The 19,394-nt window shown below is 40.9% G+C and overlaps 1 protein-coding gene across 2 annotated transcripts in view; it reads left to right on the forward strand.

Moving 5' to 3' along the window:
* LOC124552400 overlaps positions 1 to 19,394 on the forward strand; it is a 126,442-nt gene that overhangs the window by 57,185 nt on the left and 49,863 nt on the right. For both annotated transcript variants that reach the window (XM_047126663.1, XM_047126664.1), the window contains exons 7-9: positions 3,687 to 3,740; positions 16,657 to 16,782; positions 19,029 to 19,155. In XM_047126663.1, coding sequence (XP_046982619.1) covers positions 3,687 to 3,740; positions 16,657 to 16,782; positions 19,029 to 19,155 — 307 coding nt within the window. The remainder of the gene's footprint in view (positions 1 to 3,686; positions 3,741 to 16,656; positions 16,783 to 19,028; positions 19,156 to 19,394) is intronic.

The raw sequence follows: 19,394 nt of genomic DNA on the forward strand, positions 1-19,394 counted from the left end.
TGGAATGTAGTCAAATTAAATCGGGTGATGCTGAGGGGATTAGATTAGGAAATGAGACACTTAAAGTAGCTAATGAGTTTTGCTATTTGGGGAGCAAAATAACTGATGATGGACGAAGTAGAGAGGATATAAAATGTAGACTGGCAATGGCAAGGAGAGCGTTTCTGAAGAAGAGAAATTTGTTAACATCGAGTATAGATTTAAGTGTCAGGAAGTCGTTTCTGAAAGTATTTGTGTGGAGTGTAGCCATGTATGGAAGTGAAACATGGGCGATAACCAGTTTGGACAAGAAGAGAATAGAAGCTTTCGAAATGTGGTGCTACAGAAGAATGCTGAAGATAAGGTGGGTAGCTCACGTAACTAATGAGGAGGTATTGAATAGGATTGGGGAGAAGAGAAGTTTGTGGCACAACTTGACTAGAAGAAGGGATCGGTTGGTAGGACATGTTTTGAGGCATCAAGGGATCACAAATTTAGCATTGGAGGGCAGCGTGGAGGGTAAAAATCGTAGAGGGAGACCAAGAGATCAATACACTAAGCAGATTCAGAAGGATGTAGGTTGCAGTAGGTACTGGGAGATGAAGAAGCTTGCACAGGATAGAGTAGCATGGAGAGCTGCATCAAACCAGTCTCAGGACTGAAGACCACAACAACAATAAAGAATTCAAAAAGAGGGTAAATAAAGCAACTAGGTGTGTATGTAAATGTGAGAGAGAATTCGATCTCTAATGTTGTTCTACAGTCCTTTGTTACTGATGTTGTTGCAAGCATAATCCAGGATGCTACCTGTCTCAAATACCTGCTACACGTACACTGTGTTCAAAAGCATCCGAACACCTGGCTGAAAATGACTTAAAAGTTCATGGCGCCCTGTATCGGTAATGCTGGAATTCAGTATGGTGTTGGCCCACCCTTAGGCTTGATAAGAGCTTCCACTCTCGCAGGCATACGTTCAATCAGGTGCTGAAAGGTTTCTTGAGGAATGGCAGCCCATTCATCATGGAGTGCTACACTGAGGAGAGGTATTGATGTCGGTCGGTGAGACCTGGCATGAAGTCGGTGTTCCAAAACATCCCAAAGGTATTCTATAGGATTCGCATCAGTACTCTGTTCAGGCCAGTCAGCACAGGGATGTTATTGTTGTGTAACCATTCCGCCACAGGCCGTACATTATGAACAGGTGCTCGATCATGTTGAAAGATTCAATTGCCATCCCTGAATTGCTCTTCAATTGTGGGAAGTAAGACAGTGCTTAAAATATCAGTGTAGGCCTGCGCTGTGATAGTGCCAAGCAAAGCATCAAGGGGTGCAAGTCCCCTCCATGAAAAGCACGACCACACCATAACACCACTGCCCCCGAATTTTACTGTTGGCACTACACATGCTGGCAGATGACGTTCACCAGGCATTCGCCATACCCACACCCTGCCATCAGATCGCCACATTGTGTACTGTGACTCATCACTCCACAAAACTTTTTTTCACGGTTCAGTTGTCCAATGTTTACGCTCTTTACACCAAGCGAGGCATTGTTTGGCATTTATCTGCGGGATGTGTGGCTTATGAGCGGCCGCTCGACCGTGAAATCCAAGTTTCCTCACCTCCCGCCTAACTGTCATAGTACTTACAGTGAATCCTGATGCAGTTTGGAATTTGTGATGGTCTGGACAGATCTCTGCCTATTACACATCAGTCGACAGATGAGGTCGACCTGTACACTTTTGTGCAATACGTGTCCCTTCACGTTTCCACTTCACAACCACATCGGAAACACAGGACATAGGGATGTTTAGGAGTGTGGAAGTCTCATGTACACACGTATGACACAAGTGAACCCCATCGCCTGACCATGTGCGAAGTCCATGAGATCTTCAGAGCACCTCATTCTGCTCTCTCACAATGTCTAATGACTACTGAGATCGCTGATATGGAGTACCTGGCAGAAGGTGGCAACACAGTGCACCTAATATGAAAAACGTATGTTTTTGGGGGTGTCCCGATACTTTCGATCACATAGTGAATTTATATCAGGTTTATGTTTGAAGCCACATGGTTTTCTTCAGAATTCTGTGGACAGTAATTTAGATAGTTGTCGAGCATACTGTGATTGTATAACCTTTTGTCAACTACGGCATCAATTGTCGGATGTCTATATTTCTGAAGTTTTCCTGCACTCCCCAAATTAACTGATGGCAATAAAGGAGACAACGACCTTTCGATAATTTTCCCTTTGTGCATCTCGCATGGAATCCGTTGTCATTTGTCGGCCGTGCATTGGCCACACTTGGCTGAGCCACGGCCACATTCCCTGGCGTGAAAACCCACGTTACTGCCGATGTGGTGCCTACATGACAGTGGCCCACATCCTGCTAGACAGCCCAAATTTGACTGTTTTGCGTCAATGTCTTAACCTTCCCAACACATTTCCACTGGTGTTAGCAGGTGGTGCTGGAGTGGCTGACCTAGTTTCACATTTCTTCTGTGAATGTAGTTTCTATGCATCCCTGTGAGGTGGGGCACTCGGGTCTCATTGACTGCCTGAGGGGTCGGAGAGGGATACCTCGTCTGCTCTGGCCCACGGCTCGAGGTGGCTCTTGCCCGACTGTCTGGCCTGGCCCTTACCGTTCCCACCTTTTTATTCTCCTTTTTCTTTTATGTCTGCCATTTTTAGTATTTCATGTTTTCTAAAATTTTATAACCTTGTCTGTGCTACTTGTTTTCTTGGCCCGGCTGATGGAGAGGTGGTGCTGGTGGGATGCATCTTCCACCATATACCGTGCTCCGGAGACCTCCAGCTGCATTCTGGGCAGAGTGGCTCACTCTCCTTATCCACTCTCACTCCCCTCCTACTTCTTCTTGATTTTCTCTGTCTTGTTGAATCTTGCTTACAGTTGGGCTTCCCAGGATTTCCCTTCTGTATCCTTCTTATCAGGGTTATTCCTGGTTCTATACATATAGAATGAAGGAACTGATGACCTAGCAGTTCAGTCCCTTTAACTCCAACAACCAACTGTGATTGTATAAAATGGCCTGTGCGGTAGTATCTTCCACTTTGAGGTCGGAGGTGACGATTTTTGAATGCTCAGAAGAAATTTGTAGAAGTAGAATAGGACCAAAATACTTTATATAATTTTTGGCATTCTTCTTCAGCATGCAGAGCTTTCTATGAATGTAAAAATTATGAAAAATAATCATTTCAGTTTGGTTGTATAGATTTATTACAATTGTTGTGATGAAACCCTCTAAAAGTTATTACATTGAAAGAAAGTGTGTGAAGAGAAAGAAAGGAAAAAAAGTAATAACAAAGTGATTGGAACTGCTGCATTGGAATTTGGTTCTTACTGGGAACATCTTTAACAGTTATTGACAAAACAGTTAAAATAAAGTAATTTGATTATGCATTAGTACATTTTTTTAAAAAAGCAAAAGATAATGAGGTCACTAGGTTATACGCATCGCTATTTCCATTGCAACACTACTTAGTGAATTCATCTAGGCTGCTCATGTTGTTTCTTTTTACTGTTAACATTATTTTTCAGAATGCTGTTCCTGTATTGAAGGACCTGCTGTTAGTAATATCCCGTAAAATCCTGAATGCCAGAGAAATGTTCAGTAGTGAATCTATTTCTTAATAAGCAAAACACTAGGTCTCTTCTTGATCTGTATGCGACATGTTTTAAATGCAGGTACATTGGCGAAAGACCCTGTGACTGGCAAGTCGGTGAGCTTGAAGCGTTTTGGTAAGATGTCACTGACGCAACAATAGCAATTTTTGTTTGTGTGCTGTGGTGCTTGGCTGTGGTCGCTTTTTGTGTTGGTCCACAGGCACTTGGGACAGAAGAGAAAATAAAATACTGAGCTTTGCTGTGGTTTCTTTTTTTGTGTCATTTGGCATAGTAGTACACTATGAATAGTTTCTGTGGAGAGCACTGGTTGTTGTATTTGTTGCAATTTAAGAGAAAGTCTGACAGTCAAAAGTGTTGTTAATATTCTAGTTGTAAATTAAATGTTTATGAAAAGCTTTATTGACAATTCACATTTTCCTGCTACCTTCATTTTATAAAGTAATAACAGCGGTCCACTATTTTGGAAAATTGACATCATACATTTTGTAAGCAATTCGTTCAGTTTTGTGATACACGAGGAGTTAGTGGTTCATATTTACTTACGTTGCAAATATTTTCTTCTGTTTATACACTGAAGGCCTGGACAACATTATTGCACTTATGTGTATTGGGACACATGTGCCAAGCTTCGAGAGAGACTGATAATTGTCTTATTGGGTGATAGTCGAATCTAGAACTGGTTTTTTGGGATACACAAGTGCATGAAGCATGGTATAACTATTAGGGCCCGATTGCTGAACATGTTAGTAACCTCTGCTTCTCGTGTTCAAGTCATAATTTGGGTTTTAAATATCTCCACTGTTAACGGTGTACTCGTTCTGCATTTAGATTTGAGTGGCGCCCGGATTACCTGAAAAAACTGAACTCATTAAATATATATTATGTACACAGATTTTTTGTTTTTTTATTGGGTCTCATATGATTTATTTTATGTCTAAAGTACTAGTTCATAAATGAAACATAGAAAGCAGTAAAGCTACAGAAGGGGAGTCTTATTCTTGCCTGGCGTCAGTAGACCGACACACAAGACTTTATGAAAAAAGCTGCCAATCAGTCAATGGACAAAAGTGATTAACATATTATACACGTTTTTAATATCATTACCAGTTTCAACAGTATGTTGACCATCTTCAGAATGTGTTTGTCATAGGTAGAATGTGGTGAGTTAACTTACACTGCCTATGATGCGGAGGTACTAAAGTTGGTGAGTGTGTGGCTGAAACCATCAATGACAGGAATCTTATTATGCGATTGTGTGTAAAAGATGACATAGAAATTGTACATTTCAGAGCCTGAGATTGCTTCCTGTAGCAAGAAAACAAAGGGCTTTGGGAAGTGAACCTATGCATAGGGTGTAGTAGGGAAGTCATCCAGGATAAAGTGAGAACAGAAGAACAGGATTGGACATTTTTTCTCTTTTGCCAGAGTAAGGAACCTAGGGATCAAACTATAAGAGATGCGACATCATGGGTTTGTGCCTGTATACCGGTATGCTCCCATCAACTGCGTAACGTACAAATTGATATGGAGGGACAACAATGAGAGATGCATGTGTGTGGGATATTTAAAAATACCACTATCAGTGGTTCTTCACAACATTGAGCCTACGTGAGTGTTAACTTCTTGTTTGTAGGCAATTAAATACAAGGCTTATTTTAAAAGTAAAGGAAGTCTTGACCACAAGAACCATGCAGTTGCACCACCACCCTCACTGGCATGCTATAGACCTTCCTAATCATTGAAGCAAGTACAATGTTTTGTGCAATTTTGAAATGTTTGGGGCTTCTGAAAATTCCAAACTATTGAAATTTATAGTCTGATAACTGAAGTTTATGGAAATTTGATGAAAGAGGCTTCAGTTTGAAAATGGTGCACCGTATTTAATGGTCGACAAATGAATATCCATGATGAAAAATGATCAGGTTGACCTTCAGTTGCGGCTGACAAATTCAAATAAAGGAATGAGGAAAAAGTTATTGCTGTCGATGACAGAGCTTGTGTTTTCCTAAAATTTCAGAATCATTTCATTATCAAATTGTTAGTGGTTATTTGAGCTGTAGAACAGAGTGTGGCAGATGGGTTTCTCAATTTTTGACAGGTAGGCACAAAAAACAACCTGTGATAACGAGACATAACTTTTATGTGAAAGTCCAAAATCCAAGTGCCAATCGAAAGAATGACACCATTCACAATCCCCAGCAAAGCCAAAAAACAAGGAACAAATTCTGAAATTCTGAGTACCAAACATCAGGCGACTATCAGAGCCGTCACCAACTACATCATGCTGTTCCAAACAAACCGTGTCGATTGTTGTCCAGTGGCATTGTACTTCGTGATAACACTCGCTTGCATACTGCTGCTTTGACAAAAGGTTTGCTTCAGCAGTTTTGGGATGCTTTTGAACATTTGCTTTATCGCCTGATCCTGGCCCAGAGCGATTGCTGTTTTTTTTATTTTATTTTTTTTTTCTCAAATTGAAGGATTTTTTGGGCAGAAAGTACTTTGTAAGTAACAGCCAACTGCAAAGTGATGTTACTGTTTCAACAATTTGGTGGCAACTGATCATGCAGACAGCATAGGGAAGCTTTTGGAGCACTTTGACAAATGTTTGAATGTGAATTCCACTATGTAGTAAAATAGCTGAGATATCAAAGTATATGTTGTAAATTAAATTTTTTTTCATTTTCTTGAATAAGAATGTCTGGAGAAACGAACAATCTTAACTTTTAGAGTGACCTTGTATATTGTGAAGCTTTCCCTCGCGACTACGGGAGCACACTGAAAAGTTAAATAAAACAAATATTATTAACCATCTACATCTACAGCTACATATACTCTGCAAGTCACAATATGGTGCATTGTGGAGGGTACCCTGTACCGCTGCTAATCATTCCCTATCCTGTTCCACATGCAAATAGTGTGGGAAAAATGGCTGTGTTTATGCCTCTGTATTAGCCCTAATTCTCGCATCTTATCTGTGTGGTCCTTGTGCACAGTGCATGTTGGCGGCGGCAGCAGCAGCAGCAGCAGCAGAATCATTTGGCAGTCAGTTTTAAATGCTGGTTCTCTAAATTTTCTCAGTAGTGTTCTTCGGAAAAAACGTAGCCTTCGCTCCAGGAATACCCATTTGAGTTCCTGAAGAATCTCTGTAATGCTTACGTGTTGTTCGAACCATCCAGTAACAAATTAAGCAGTCCACCTCTGAATTGCTTCGATGTCTTCCTTTAATCCGATCTGGTATGTATCCCAAACATTACATCTGTATTCAAAAGTAGGTTGCACCAGTATCCAATATGCGGTCTCCTTTACAGATGAACCACATTTTTCTAAAATTCTGCCAATAAACAGAAGTTGACCATTCATCTTTCCTACTGCAGTTCTCACATGTTTGTGCCATTTTATATCACTTTGCAGCATCATACCCACATATTTAAAATGACGTGACTGTACTGAGCAGTACATTATCGATCCTGTATCCAATCATTACAGTTTTGTTTTGTCTACTAATCTGCAGTAACCAAAATTGTTGTGCATTTAGAGTTAGCTGCCATTAGTCACTCCAACTAGAAATTTTGTCCAAGTCTGCTTGTATCTTCCTACAATCACTCAACTTCAACGCACTTCGTGCTGGACGAGAGATTCGTGATAAATGCAAGCTAGGTAAGGGGCTAAAGCCATTGAGTACTCTTTGTAAAATTGAATTGGGGTTACATCTGATCCTGGTGACTTATTTGCTTTCAAGTCTTTCAGTTGTTTCTCTACATCAGGGGTGCTTATTACTAGTCATCCATACAGGAGTCTGTCCAATGATCAAATGATGATATGTTTGTACAATTCTTCTGCATTCTCTCTTGAACGTAAAATTTAAAACTTCGACCTTTGTTTTGCTGTCTTCAACTATTACACCAGGCTGGTCAGCAAGGGACTGTATTGGATGCCTTAGACCCACTGAGATTTTACATAGGACCAGAATTTTTTCGGGTGCTGTGCCAGATCTTTTACTCAGGTATGACGGTGGTAGTTGTATGCTTCGCGCATAGATCTTTTCACAGATGCATGAATCTCTACTAACCTTTGCTTGTTGTCATTTGTGCTTTTGAACCAGGAGTGCAACGGCCTCTGCTTCCTCAGCATCTCCTAATTTAATTATTAAACCATGGTGAGTGTTTTCCATCCTTTATCCACTTACTAGGCACATAACTCTCTAGATCACAATTTACAATCAGCTTGAATTTTGCCCATAATCCCTCTACATCTGTCTTCTGGGAACTAAGTGATTTCAATTCACTGTCTGAGATGCTAAAAACTGCTCATCTGTTCTCTCTAGCAGAGACACTCTCCTAGCCTTCTTGACTGAGTTATTAACTTTCATAACCATGGTTGCTGTAATGACATAATGATTATTGTGAATCTTCAAGCTTTCGCGGCGTTTATGTTGTAAATAGTCTTCACAGGTTTGCCTCCAGATCACGTTGTGCAAATTCCACAATATTTCCTCATAGCAACTGTCTGACATTTTCAGGTGATTCAACCTTGCTGGTGGGTAGGTACGATTGACGGTGTCCGCACATCGACACTGTTTCTAGAACACGCGCGTGAAATGTGTGTTGGCGCAGAACTAGCACATGCGCAATGATTTGCAGATAAATGGTGCCATACTCAAACTGAAAATCGCAGGGCAGCTCTCATGCGGCTGTATGCTGCATTTACTAACAGTGCGGCCAGACGTTACTCAACAGAGACTGTACTAGACCAATGTTATGACAGGTCTGTTATCGAAAAATATTGATTTTCGCGTCATGATTTAATAGCAGCCAATGCAGCTGTGCGCAGTTGATATCCCGCATCCCTGTTGATGAGATTATCGGCTGTACGCATATGTATTGCTTCCTTAATGACACAATCGCAGAATGATGATGCCGGGGATGAAACTTCCATCTTTTCATAAATCATGTGATGTCCTGTATTCAGATACTGTTCCGCAATTGCCGACTTTACCGGTTGACGAATGTGTGTACGACACTGATCTTCATTGCAGTGTTCTTGTACCTTTCGACATGTCTGGCCTATATATGCTGCCCAACATTGGCAAGGAATCTTGTACACACCACATTTCCTCAGGCCAAGATCATCCTTAACTGAACCCAACAAGTTTCTCAGTTTTGCAGATAGCTGAAAAACACACTTAATGCCATACCTTCCAAAGACTCTTCAGATTCTTGACGACATGGCACCAAAATATGGCAAAAAGGCCAAAGTGGTGGGTGTCTTCATATCTTCATTCTGCTCCATAGATTGAACTATCCTGGGCCTGAATGCATAACATATCTGTCTCTCAGAATAACCGTTTTGTCGGAACACTGTCTTCAAATGTTGTATTTCACTCGATAGGCTTTCAGGATTAGATACCACATGTGCTCCGTGAACTAACGTATGTAATGCACTACCACATTGTGCAGGATAATGGCAGCTTGTGGCCTGCAGATATAGATCTGTATGCGTCGTTGGCTTGCAGTAGGTGCCGAGTCCCAAGGTTCTATCTGCTTCCCTTTGTACCAAAACACCAAGAAAAGATAAAGTACCACCTTTTCCCATTCCCATTCCGAAGTTTATATTTGGATGGAGTGAATTCAGAAGCTGAAGAAGAAACATAGGTAGAGTATCAAGCCCATGTGGCCACACCACAAATGCATCATCCACATACCGCAGAAAACAAGAGGGTTTGAGAGTGACTGACTGTAGTGCTTTTTCTTCAATTGGCCACCACAGAAGACAGAGGGCTTCCAATGGTGACACTGTCTGCTTGTTCAAAATATTGGTCATGAAATAAGAAATATGTTGAAGTAAGCACGTGTTTAAATAATGCTGCTATGTCCTCCTCAAACTTGTTGCTAATGAACTCCAAAGAGTCCTGCAAAGGCACCTTTGTAAATAAAGACACAACATCGAAACTTGCGAAGAGATCCAACGATTGCAATCTAAGAGTTTTCAGGCGACCTATGAAATCTTTATCATTTTGGATATGATGGTGGCACTTGCCTATGAGAGGTCCCAATAGTGATGTCAGATATTTGGCAACAAAATAAGTAGGTGCTCCTACATTACTTACAATGGGACAGAGGGGCATCCTATTCTTATGGATCTTGGGTAGGCCGTAGATTCTAGGAGGAACTGCAGCCTGTTGACGCAAACCCTTAGCGACTTGCACTGGAATCGAGCTTTTCCTCATGAGTTCCAAAGTCTTTCTCTGAATCCTAACTGTCAGATCGCATTTTAATTTACTGTATGCTGGATCATCGAGTAGTTTTTATATCTTGCTGTTATATTCTGTGTGTGAGAGAAGCACAGTAGCATATGTTTTGTCAGCAGGTAAGATGATGATGTCTTGGTCTTTTTTCAATTCTATTGGCGCGTTTCTTTCAACTGAGGTGGTGTTAAAGTTGGACCTCATAGGTGAAGCTTGAGTCAAGATGTGGCATGTGTCACTCCTAATCTTTTCGGCAGCATCCTTAGGAAGTTTAGAAACAGCCTGCTCTAAACAACTAATCGCATCTCAGATGGGAATGGTCGCTGGTGTAGGTGCAAAATTCGGAGTATGGCACCATCCATCTGCATATCATTGTGCGATTTCCGTTCCTGCGCATTCTTCACGTACGTGTTCTAGAAACGGGGTGTCTATGTGCAGATTCCGTCAGTCGTACCTAGCCACCAGCAAGATTGAACCACCTAAAGATGTCGGACAGTTGCTCCCAGGAAATACTGTGGAATTTGCACATCGTGATCTGGCAGCAGACCTGTGAAGACTATTTACATCATGATCACTAATCCCTGTTTCTATATTGACATTGTCAATAAGATGCGGCCTATTTGTAGCTACACGATTCAAGATATTTCAATTGTGTGTGGGCTGCCGAGCTAGCTGCTCGAGACAGTTTTGAGAAAAGTCTCAAAAGTATTTCACACGGCTGTATCTACCCCCTACAATGAATCTAGAGACATCACAGTCGATACTCGGTAGGTTAAAGTGGCCTCCAACTAGTACTGCATGCTGTAGGTATTTACGCCTATTGACTGTAGACTTTGTTTGAATGACTAGAACTGTCACAGCAGAATGGGGTGGTTGGTAAAAACATCCAACAGTTAACTTCATACCATCTACACTTGTTTTAAGTGACCGGATAACTTAACTGTCGCACTCCATTTTGTCCTCTACAGACACTATATGTTTGTCAGCCGCAATGAACATTTCCCCTCCTACGGCCTCTAATCAGTATTTCCAGCATACATTCCACAGCTCACTAAATATCACAGAGCTTTCCACTTTGGGTTTCAACCAACTTTAAGTTTCAAGAGCAATTTGAGCATGAGAGTTTTCGTGGATGGCAGTAAATTTGGGAGCTTTGTTACGAATACTTGGACAGTTTACTGATAAAATTTTGACTGTCGAAGAGTCTTTACTCTGAATACGGTCTGACTTCCCTCGGTGTGTATTGACTGGCGAGTGTTCATCAGAGTACGTCTGGTGAACCTAGTCTAAAAAACCATGTGCACTCCACAAGTACTTTGCTACCTTAGTAGCTGCTTTCTCTATCAAGGGGAGTCCTATAAATCCCCACACAATAACACAGGTATAGAAATCTGCAGCCAATACTGTCACACAGTCACATTCTACATCTTTATTCTTCATGTCTACACATTTATTTCTCAGCATAGGATGTGGTGACACACATTTCTTCCAATGAGAAACCAATTTGTTAATATCATTACTGTAGAATGTTTGACTTTGGTGACAGAGCTGCAACCTCACCTCACCTCACCTCTGCTTGCACTGTTTCATTGCTATCCAAATGAAGCCCTCGGTGTTCTTTAAGTTTTGGAAACAGATGAAAATTTGATAGGGCTAAATCGGCACTGTATGGAGGATGATTGATGACAGTGTAGTCTAGCTGTGTCATGCTGAAGGAGGCGGTGTTCCATGTGTGGACAAACTCTTCTGCAGTTAAAAACTCAAATTACAGCATGCTGTTTCTCATCCACCAACAGTTACATTAAACACTATCATATTACATAGTACAATTTGGAGCCTTCCTACGGCAGAGGCCTATAAATATCTAGATGTGAATAACAAAGATGTAGAATGTTTATAATATTTGTTTTATTTAAAAAGCTTTAAGAGTTCTCACATCAAAAATTCGGAGGCATTACATTTCAGCATGACCTTGTAATTATTGCTCACACCAATGCATATTGGGTACCCACCTGTACTACTAGTCATTTTACGAAAAGGTGAACTCATTCCTGAAATGTTGTATCTGGTGAGATTTTTTCCCCGATTCACTCAAAGAACAGAAATTCCCAAATAAATAAATTAGCCTGCTGTTTGCTGGAAACGTGACCCGATCCATGTGCCATTCATTTCTAATTCATTGATATGTCGTATTGTGTGTGTCCGTGGAAGCATGAAAATAAAGGGTAATGTATAAGTTGGAGTGTAGAAAGGCAAGTTGATAAAAAGAGAATGATTTGTTTACATGCAAAATAATCTGGATATGTTTTTGAAAGGAGTTCCCTGTGATGTATTTTAACTGTACTGAACAATTGTAGACATGTATATCATATTTATCAATACATTGTGGATCCTGTTGTTAAATGGCCACGAATAATTTTATTTATTTGAATCATTTCATTTGCAAGGAGACATTAAGGCCTCTATGCAATCGAGAAAAGGCGAAACAGTTGTTCAAATAATGAAACGAGTAAAGTTAACAATGTACTGTATACTTCAGGTGAGACTGAAAACATTGATAAGCTTTCACATCATGCTGTTCTTTATAATACATTTCCACTATGCCACCTAACGAATGAAATAGAGATTGTACAGAATATCGGGCCAACTGAGTAATTGAACTAAAGAGTTTGTAGCAAACAGAACACAGCATGTCATTCTGAACTGAACAAGAGTGTGGCATAAATTGGACATGGGGGCAGTAGTGGGGATCGAACCCCAGTCAAAGGCTGAGCAGTTTTGTGTACTATCATTTATGCTGTGAGAAAAACTACATCTGGCGAGCCTCTTGAATTTGTGTGTGTGTAATGGCCTGATCATCTAACTTCAGTGCTAATCAATTTGGAAGTAGCACAACATACCAAATTTTTTTCTTAACAACTATTTCTCTGCACAACCTGCCATTCAATACCCTTGCAAGCTTTTTAGATTGTTTCTGACCACTTCGTGTATAAATGACACAGTAGACAACATCGGAAGTTCCGTGAGGCTTTTCACAGATGATGCTGTTGTATACAGAGACATTGTGGCACTAGAAAATTGTAGCAAAATGCAGGAAGATCTGCAGAGGATCGACACTTGGTGCAGCAAGTGGCAATTGACCCTCAACATAAACCAATGAAACATATTGCAGGTACATAGACAGACCCATTATTGTACGATTACAAAATTGCAAAACAGTCATTGAAAACAGTTACTTCCATAAAATGTCTAGGAGTATGCATAAGGAGCAGTTTGAAATGGAAGGGCCACATAAAATTAATCACGAGTAAGGCAGATGCCAGGCTTAGATTCATTGGAAGAAGCCTCAGGAAATTTAGTCCGTCAACAAAGGAGTTAGCATACAAAACTCTCGTTTGACCAGTACTGGGATAATGCTCATCAGTATGGGAGTGAAATAGATGAAATAGAAGAGAGAATATCTAAAGAACACAGTGTGTTCTGCTACAGGTTCATTTAGTAAGCATGAAAGTGTCACAGAGGGATCAACCAACTCCAATGCCAGACACTGTGCTAAATATATTCTGCAGTGCCCTTCGCAGTGCTTTCACAGTATGTGTGTAGATATAGACACACCTGGCACCTTACCTTAAACTTTTGTACCACATGCTGTGTGATACTAACGTTATCAGTATGAAGTTGAAGGAAATAGATCTAAAATTGTTTTCTACCATTTACCTTTCAGAATATTAACAGATTTCTGTTCCTGAAAGACAGTGTGCTTGTGATTAGCTAAATTGTTTGTGATCTTCACTCCCAGTTTTAAAATGCCTGTGCAACTGAATTAGAAACAGCTGTCGTGGGAGAGCTCCTCTCTGTGACGTGTGCAATAAGTCACACCTCGTATGTCAGTCGAGAACAGGATATTGTAAGACATAAACTGCCTGCGTTCTTATGCTGGTGTTAGGCTGTCTACATGTCACTGTGTCTAGGGTGCACTGTAAATGGAAAGTCATTTGTATCTTTAATAAAAGTGCAGATAACTCCAACCAGTCACCTTTGAAGTATTTGTTTATTTCCATAAACTAGTTTTCAAGCCTTTCCAGGCTCACCTTCAGTTGAGGCTGAAGCAAGAGGTTCATGTATCTTCCTGAGTCATTAAGGGCTTGTAAGTTTCCAAGCTTTCACATATTTGCAAGAAAAAATGACTATTAACAAAACTCATTGGAGGAAACACATGAGCTGGTTTGGATCATTTTTATTCATAAGGATTAACTACTACAACAAAATACTGGTGACTCAAATGAATAAGTACCGAAAAGCGGAGGGGGTATGACTTTCAAGGAACTGCTTCCATGCCTCACCATCTGAGAACATAAAACTGAGAAATATAGAAACTACAAAGTAGCTTTTGGAAAAAAAATATGGTACACACATTAAATATTTATGAATTTCTTGACTCCCTCCACTTTCCAGCCCCCATTTGTATGAGGTACTAATGTGTGGGTCAGTGACTAAAGCAATGGTGTCAGCTTACAAATCCAAAATTCAGTCCAATCTAAGACTTTTTTGCCATGTGTTGCTCCTTTCTCCTTTAGAAAGATATTATATTCATGGAAAAATAACAGGTTGCACCAAACATCAGAGACCTTGTTAAACTGTTGGAGACTCTGATAACTGCCTCCGCAAATGAACTCGAATAGCTCTGTGCCTACTGAATAAGAGTAGTGACCGAACTGACCTTAGGGCTGAATACTGCTCTGCCTTAAGGTAGGAGGTTCATGTTCCTTCTTACTGATACCATTTTGTACTTGCACTTGAGATGAGAGACAGAGAAAATATGTGGAGCTATACATGTGTGGGGTGCAAGGATGTGTATTGGATGAAAACGTAAGTAGGCCATCACTGCTTTGCTGCAGAACACTTCAATTGCTTTGCAGTGAACAGTAGTCACAGTAGGCTTGTATGTAAATACACTGAATCACAAGTGGTATTTTGCACTGCAGATAGCACTCAAATTACCAAATTAAAATGAGAAATCAATATTACATAGTTACATATTCCATGTTAAGTGATGCCTAAAAAGGAAACTGTGTGTGTGTGTGTGTGTGTGTGTATGTGTGTGTGTTTTGTTGTTGTGGGGATAGTGTACGGGTGTGCTGTTATGTGATAGTCAGCCTCCCTGTGGTACTCTATGGGGGAATTGTGTGTGTTCTATGTACATATGTATGTGTTTTGTATACATATTTGTTGCCCAGACCCTCCTCTCTCTCTCTCTCTCTCTCTCTCTCTCTCTCTCTCTCTCTCTCTCTCTCTCTCTCTCTCTCTCTCTCCCTCTCCCCCCCCCCCCCTGCCTGCCCCCCCCCCTCCTTTCCCTCCTCCATCCCTGTACAACTAAGTCAACACACTATCCTAATCATCGTAGATGTTGATGGCTCATCCATGTAACTTATTTCCATTCTCTTCCCCTATTGTACACTCTTGCATGTGTGCTATATGTAAAATTCTCCCTGTATATGTACACTGTTTGCCCAAGAAGTTCTGAGACTGTTTTTTATTCCTCACATGTTAGTGAGGTAACTGCAGTTGCAGCTTGAACTAGTAACTTTAAACAGTAAATGTGCAAAGTTTCAAAGAAGTCCAACAGATGGAGAAGAAAGTTACTCATTATAAGCAATACGCTATAATAGAATTCACACAGGATGAGATTTGGTGCTGCCTGTACAAACCTATCACAAAATAACAAAATGGAGACCAAGTGTCTGATGGTTCATCTGGACTGAAGGTGCAATAATGCTGTGAGCTTCGAAGAAAGTGACGAGTCTTGCCTTCACTTTTGTCATTAGCACCATTTTCATTCCTGGCAAGCTGTCAGAGACCCATTCTGCACCTCTGTCATTTTGTGGTAGGTTTGTATTGATAACCAGGAGTCTTGTCAACCCTAAATTCAGTTACAGCAGGTTGCTCGTAAAGATGTCTTCTACAGCAGCCATTTTTTGTGCTATTTGCTCTGCCATATCTCGGAATTATTTGAAACTTGGCACATCTGTTGTTTACAGTTGTTAGTTCGAGGTGCCACTATAGTGACTGTGCTGACACCACTTATACACTAGAATATAATCTGCCTCAGAACATTTTGAACAGAATGTCTCTGTGGATTTACCTAAACCAAAGTGGTGGAAATGTAGTCAGATTTCAAACTATTAAAAAATTTCATTTGTTCCTCTTTGGAAAGACAGGGATTATTGTGTCTTTGTTTTCACATGCAATCTAGAATCCAAGTGGCTGCATAATGCATTGTTGATGCACTTTATTTATTAATGTGAAATTATGTATGTGAATTTCATGTCTGGGGAGAAAAAACAAAGCTCAGATTACACCTCATTGTCTTCTTTTGAAGATAATACAGTGCTGACTTCAGATTACCTCCACACCGATTATTTTATGTGGTTGAGGAACTAACATCTAATGAAAGAAAAATTCTTCATTTTGTCATCTGTCCTCATGCAGTATTGTGTAACTTGTTGATGGAATAGAATTTATTTTGGTAGCTAACCCAGTCAGCTGACAGCTGATTCTGCTATTTATGTTGAAATGGGAGGCACTGTATAATCAAAGTAGTGTACGGAGAGTACACATTCCAATCATAGTCGTGACCACATACATGCCGCTTCTTAAATATTGTTATCCAAAATAAGTACCTATTAAATTGAATTCTTTTTTATACTACAAATGTATTGTATCCCATACCAATTCTCTGATGTTCCTAGTTGGTGCAGATTGCTGAAAGTTCTTGTATTTCAGGAGAATCAAATGTCTACACATTGGGCAACATTGGAGCACACCGTATCGTATGCACAAAGTTGCCAACTGTCGGCCACACACGGGAGGCCATTACTGCTGCGGGAAATACAACAACCAGGATGCTGGGTAAGTTTTTGAATGCCGCTGCTTGCGGCACAAGTGAGATGCAGTGCTACTTAATGTAAATTACAATTACGCATTAAATTTTCATACTATTTTGGTTTACACATCAGTCTGTTCTGCTGTATAAAACTGTAGGATATGTTTCAGGGAAAAAATCTGAAGACTTATGAGATCAGTTGGTGATCTATACCATTTGTAGTTAAATACCTCAGTAAATGTAAGCAACTTCCAAAAATTGAAAATATTGTTACCCCACGTGCAAAACAGTAACACATGGTGTACCTTATGATTCAGTTCTTTATTATTTACTCTTCGTCGTATACACTGTATTTACCTGAATATGAGATGATCCCACCCCATTCGTACACCCTTTTTCTAAGTTCCTTGAGAAAATTTTATTTTTTGCACATTCTGATCAATGAGAATTACAAACTGTTTTATTAATGAGTTAACATTATAAGATGATATGACTTACCAAACGAAAGCGCTGGCATGTCGATAGACACACAAACAAACACAGACATATACACAAAATTCAAGCTTTTGCAATCAACGGTTGCTTCATCAGGAAAGAGGGAAGGAGAGGGAAAGACGGAAGGATGTGGGTTGTAAGGGAGAGGGTAAGGAGTCATTCCAATCCCGGGAGCAGAAAGACTTACCTTAGGGGGGAAAAAAGGACAGGTATACACTCTCTCTCTCTCTCTCTCTCTCTCTCTCTCTCTCTCTCTCTCAGCTACAAAGGAGTGCTCCATTCGTCACCCAACACCTCCCCGAACTGGGAAAACTGAACTACATCCTTCGTCGGGGCTTTCATTATGTATTGTGTGGATGAGTATATGTGTGCGCGCGCGCGCACACATACTCATCCACACACACATCCATCCGCACATATACAGACACAGGCAGACACCCTGAAGAACCAGCTACAAAGGAGTGCTCCATTCGTCACCCAACACCTCCCCGAACTGGGAAAACTGAACTACATCCTTCGTCGGGGCTTTCATTATGTATTGTCAAGCCCTGAAATTAGATAAATCCTACCCAAGATTCTTCTCATGCCTGCTAAATTGGTGTGCTGTCACTCGCCGAACCTCCACAACATCCTTGTCCATCCCTGTACCCCTACTAATCCCACCCCCTTGTCATAGGGATCGTATCCCTGTAGAATACCCAGGTGCAAGACCTGCCTAATTCACCCACCGAGCACTTCCTATTCCAGTTCTGTCACAGGCATATCCTACCCCATTGCAGGCAGAGCCATATGTGAAGCACCCGTGTTGTATACCGGCTCTGCTGCAATCATTAGTCAGCTTTTTATATTGGTATGACTATGAACCAGCTGTCAGATATGAATGGCCGCAGCCCACCCGTGGCCAAGAGCAGAGCAGACCACCCTGTGGTTCCTCAGTAGTTGAGCGTCCTAACCGCCCCCCCCCCCCCCCCCCAAAAAAAAAAAAACCTGTGGTTCAACATGCTGGAATTCAATAGCTGCTTCACAGCCTTGACGATCTGGATCCACCCTCCACCATCAGCTTTTCTGAGCTGTGCATATTCCACACAAGAGCTTCCGCCCTCTTTGTCCTATCATCTCCTTCCAGTTTACATCCCCTCACCCTTATTGTGCTCTCTGCCAATGCACCCAATGGTCTTTTTCTCTTCTCCTTGTTCGACCCCCTTCCTTTCTCCCCCACAGCCTCTTGACGCTGTGTGTGTGGCAACCTTCTCTGCTACCTCTAGTCCGTTCACACACTGTCAGGTAGCACTGATTCCTCTTCGCCCGCCTATACTGTTATCCCTCTCCCCTTCTCTGTCCCACTCCGGATTGGTGCTCCTATTCGACATGTTTCAGTTGTATTCTTATTGGAGCAGTCAGAGATAGCGGACATGTTGTGTGAGGTTACTTGCATATGGGGAATGTGTGTGTGTGTGTGTGTGTGTGTGTGTGTGTGTGTGTGTGTGTTTTGGTTTGTTTTCCTTTCCTTTTCTGAAGAAGGCTTTGGTAGAAAGCGTAGTGTGTAACAGTCTTTTCATTGTGTGTCTGCAGCTCAACGTGTCATCTTTATGGTTTGTAGCTATCTGTCCTTTTCGTAATAGTTGATATTTCAACCTGGATTTTCTACCGTTCGATATTTAAAACAAAAACTGTGATGTCTCTTTGTTTTTAATATGATGATATGCAGTGGGTAGTTCTGGGTATTGTAATTGATAGCTCTGGTAAATATTGTAATATTTAATTTTTGTGTTTCCAGGGACTTTCCAGAAAGTGGACCATGTGTTTTTGGTCGGTGTCGGAGGTGGAGTGCCTCACTACACGGACTACAGGAGGCATGTCAGGCTCGGCGATGTTGTCGTCTCGCATCCTGTTGATGGCAAGAGGTGAGAACTCATCCACAAATAATTTAATTTGATAAGAAAACTTGTTTCGTACATTTTCTGTCAAATTTCAATCCACGGCAAAATTTTTAGTTAAGTTTCTGATTATTTATATGAAATTTGTGTAAAACTGATATAACTTCTAAGCGAATGATAGCTCTTGAGAATTCCCTATTGTCCTTTCTCACTCATGAATGTGAATAAAATTCTTCTGATGTTTTTAGACTATTGTGTGAACTGTG

This window comes from Schistocerca americana, chromosome 10 (assembly GCF_021461395.2).
Source record: "Schistocerca americana isolate TAMUIC-IGC-003095 chromosome 10, iqSchAmer2.1, whole genome shotgun sequence".
Classification (NCBI taxonomy): Eukaryota; Metazoa; Arthropoda; class Insecta; order Orthoptera; family Acrididae; genus Schistocerca; species Schistocerca americana.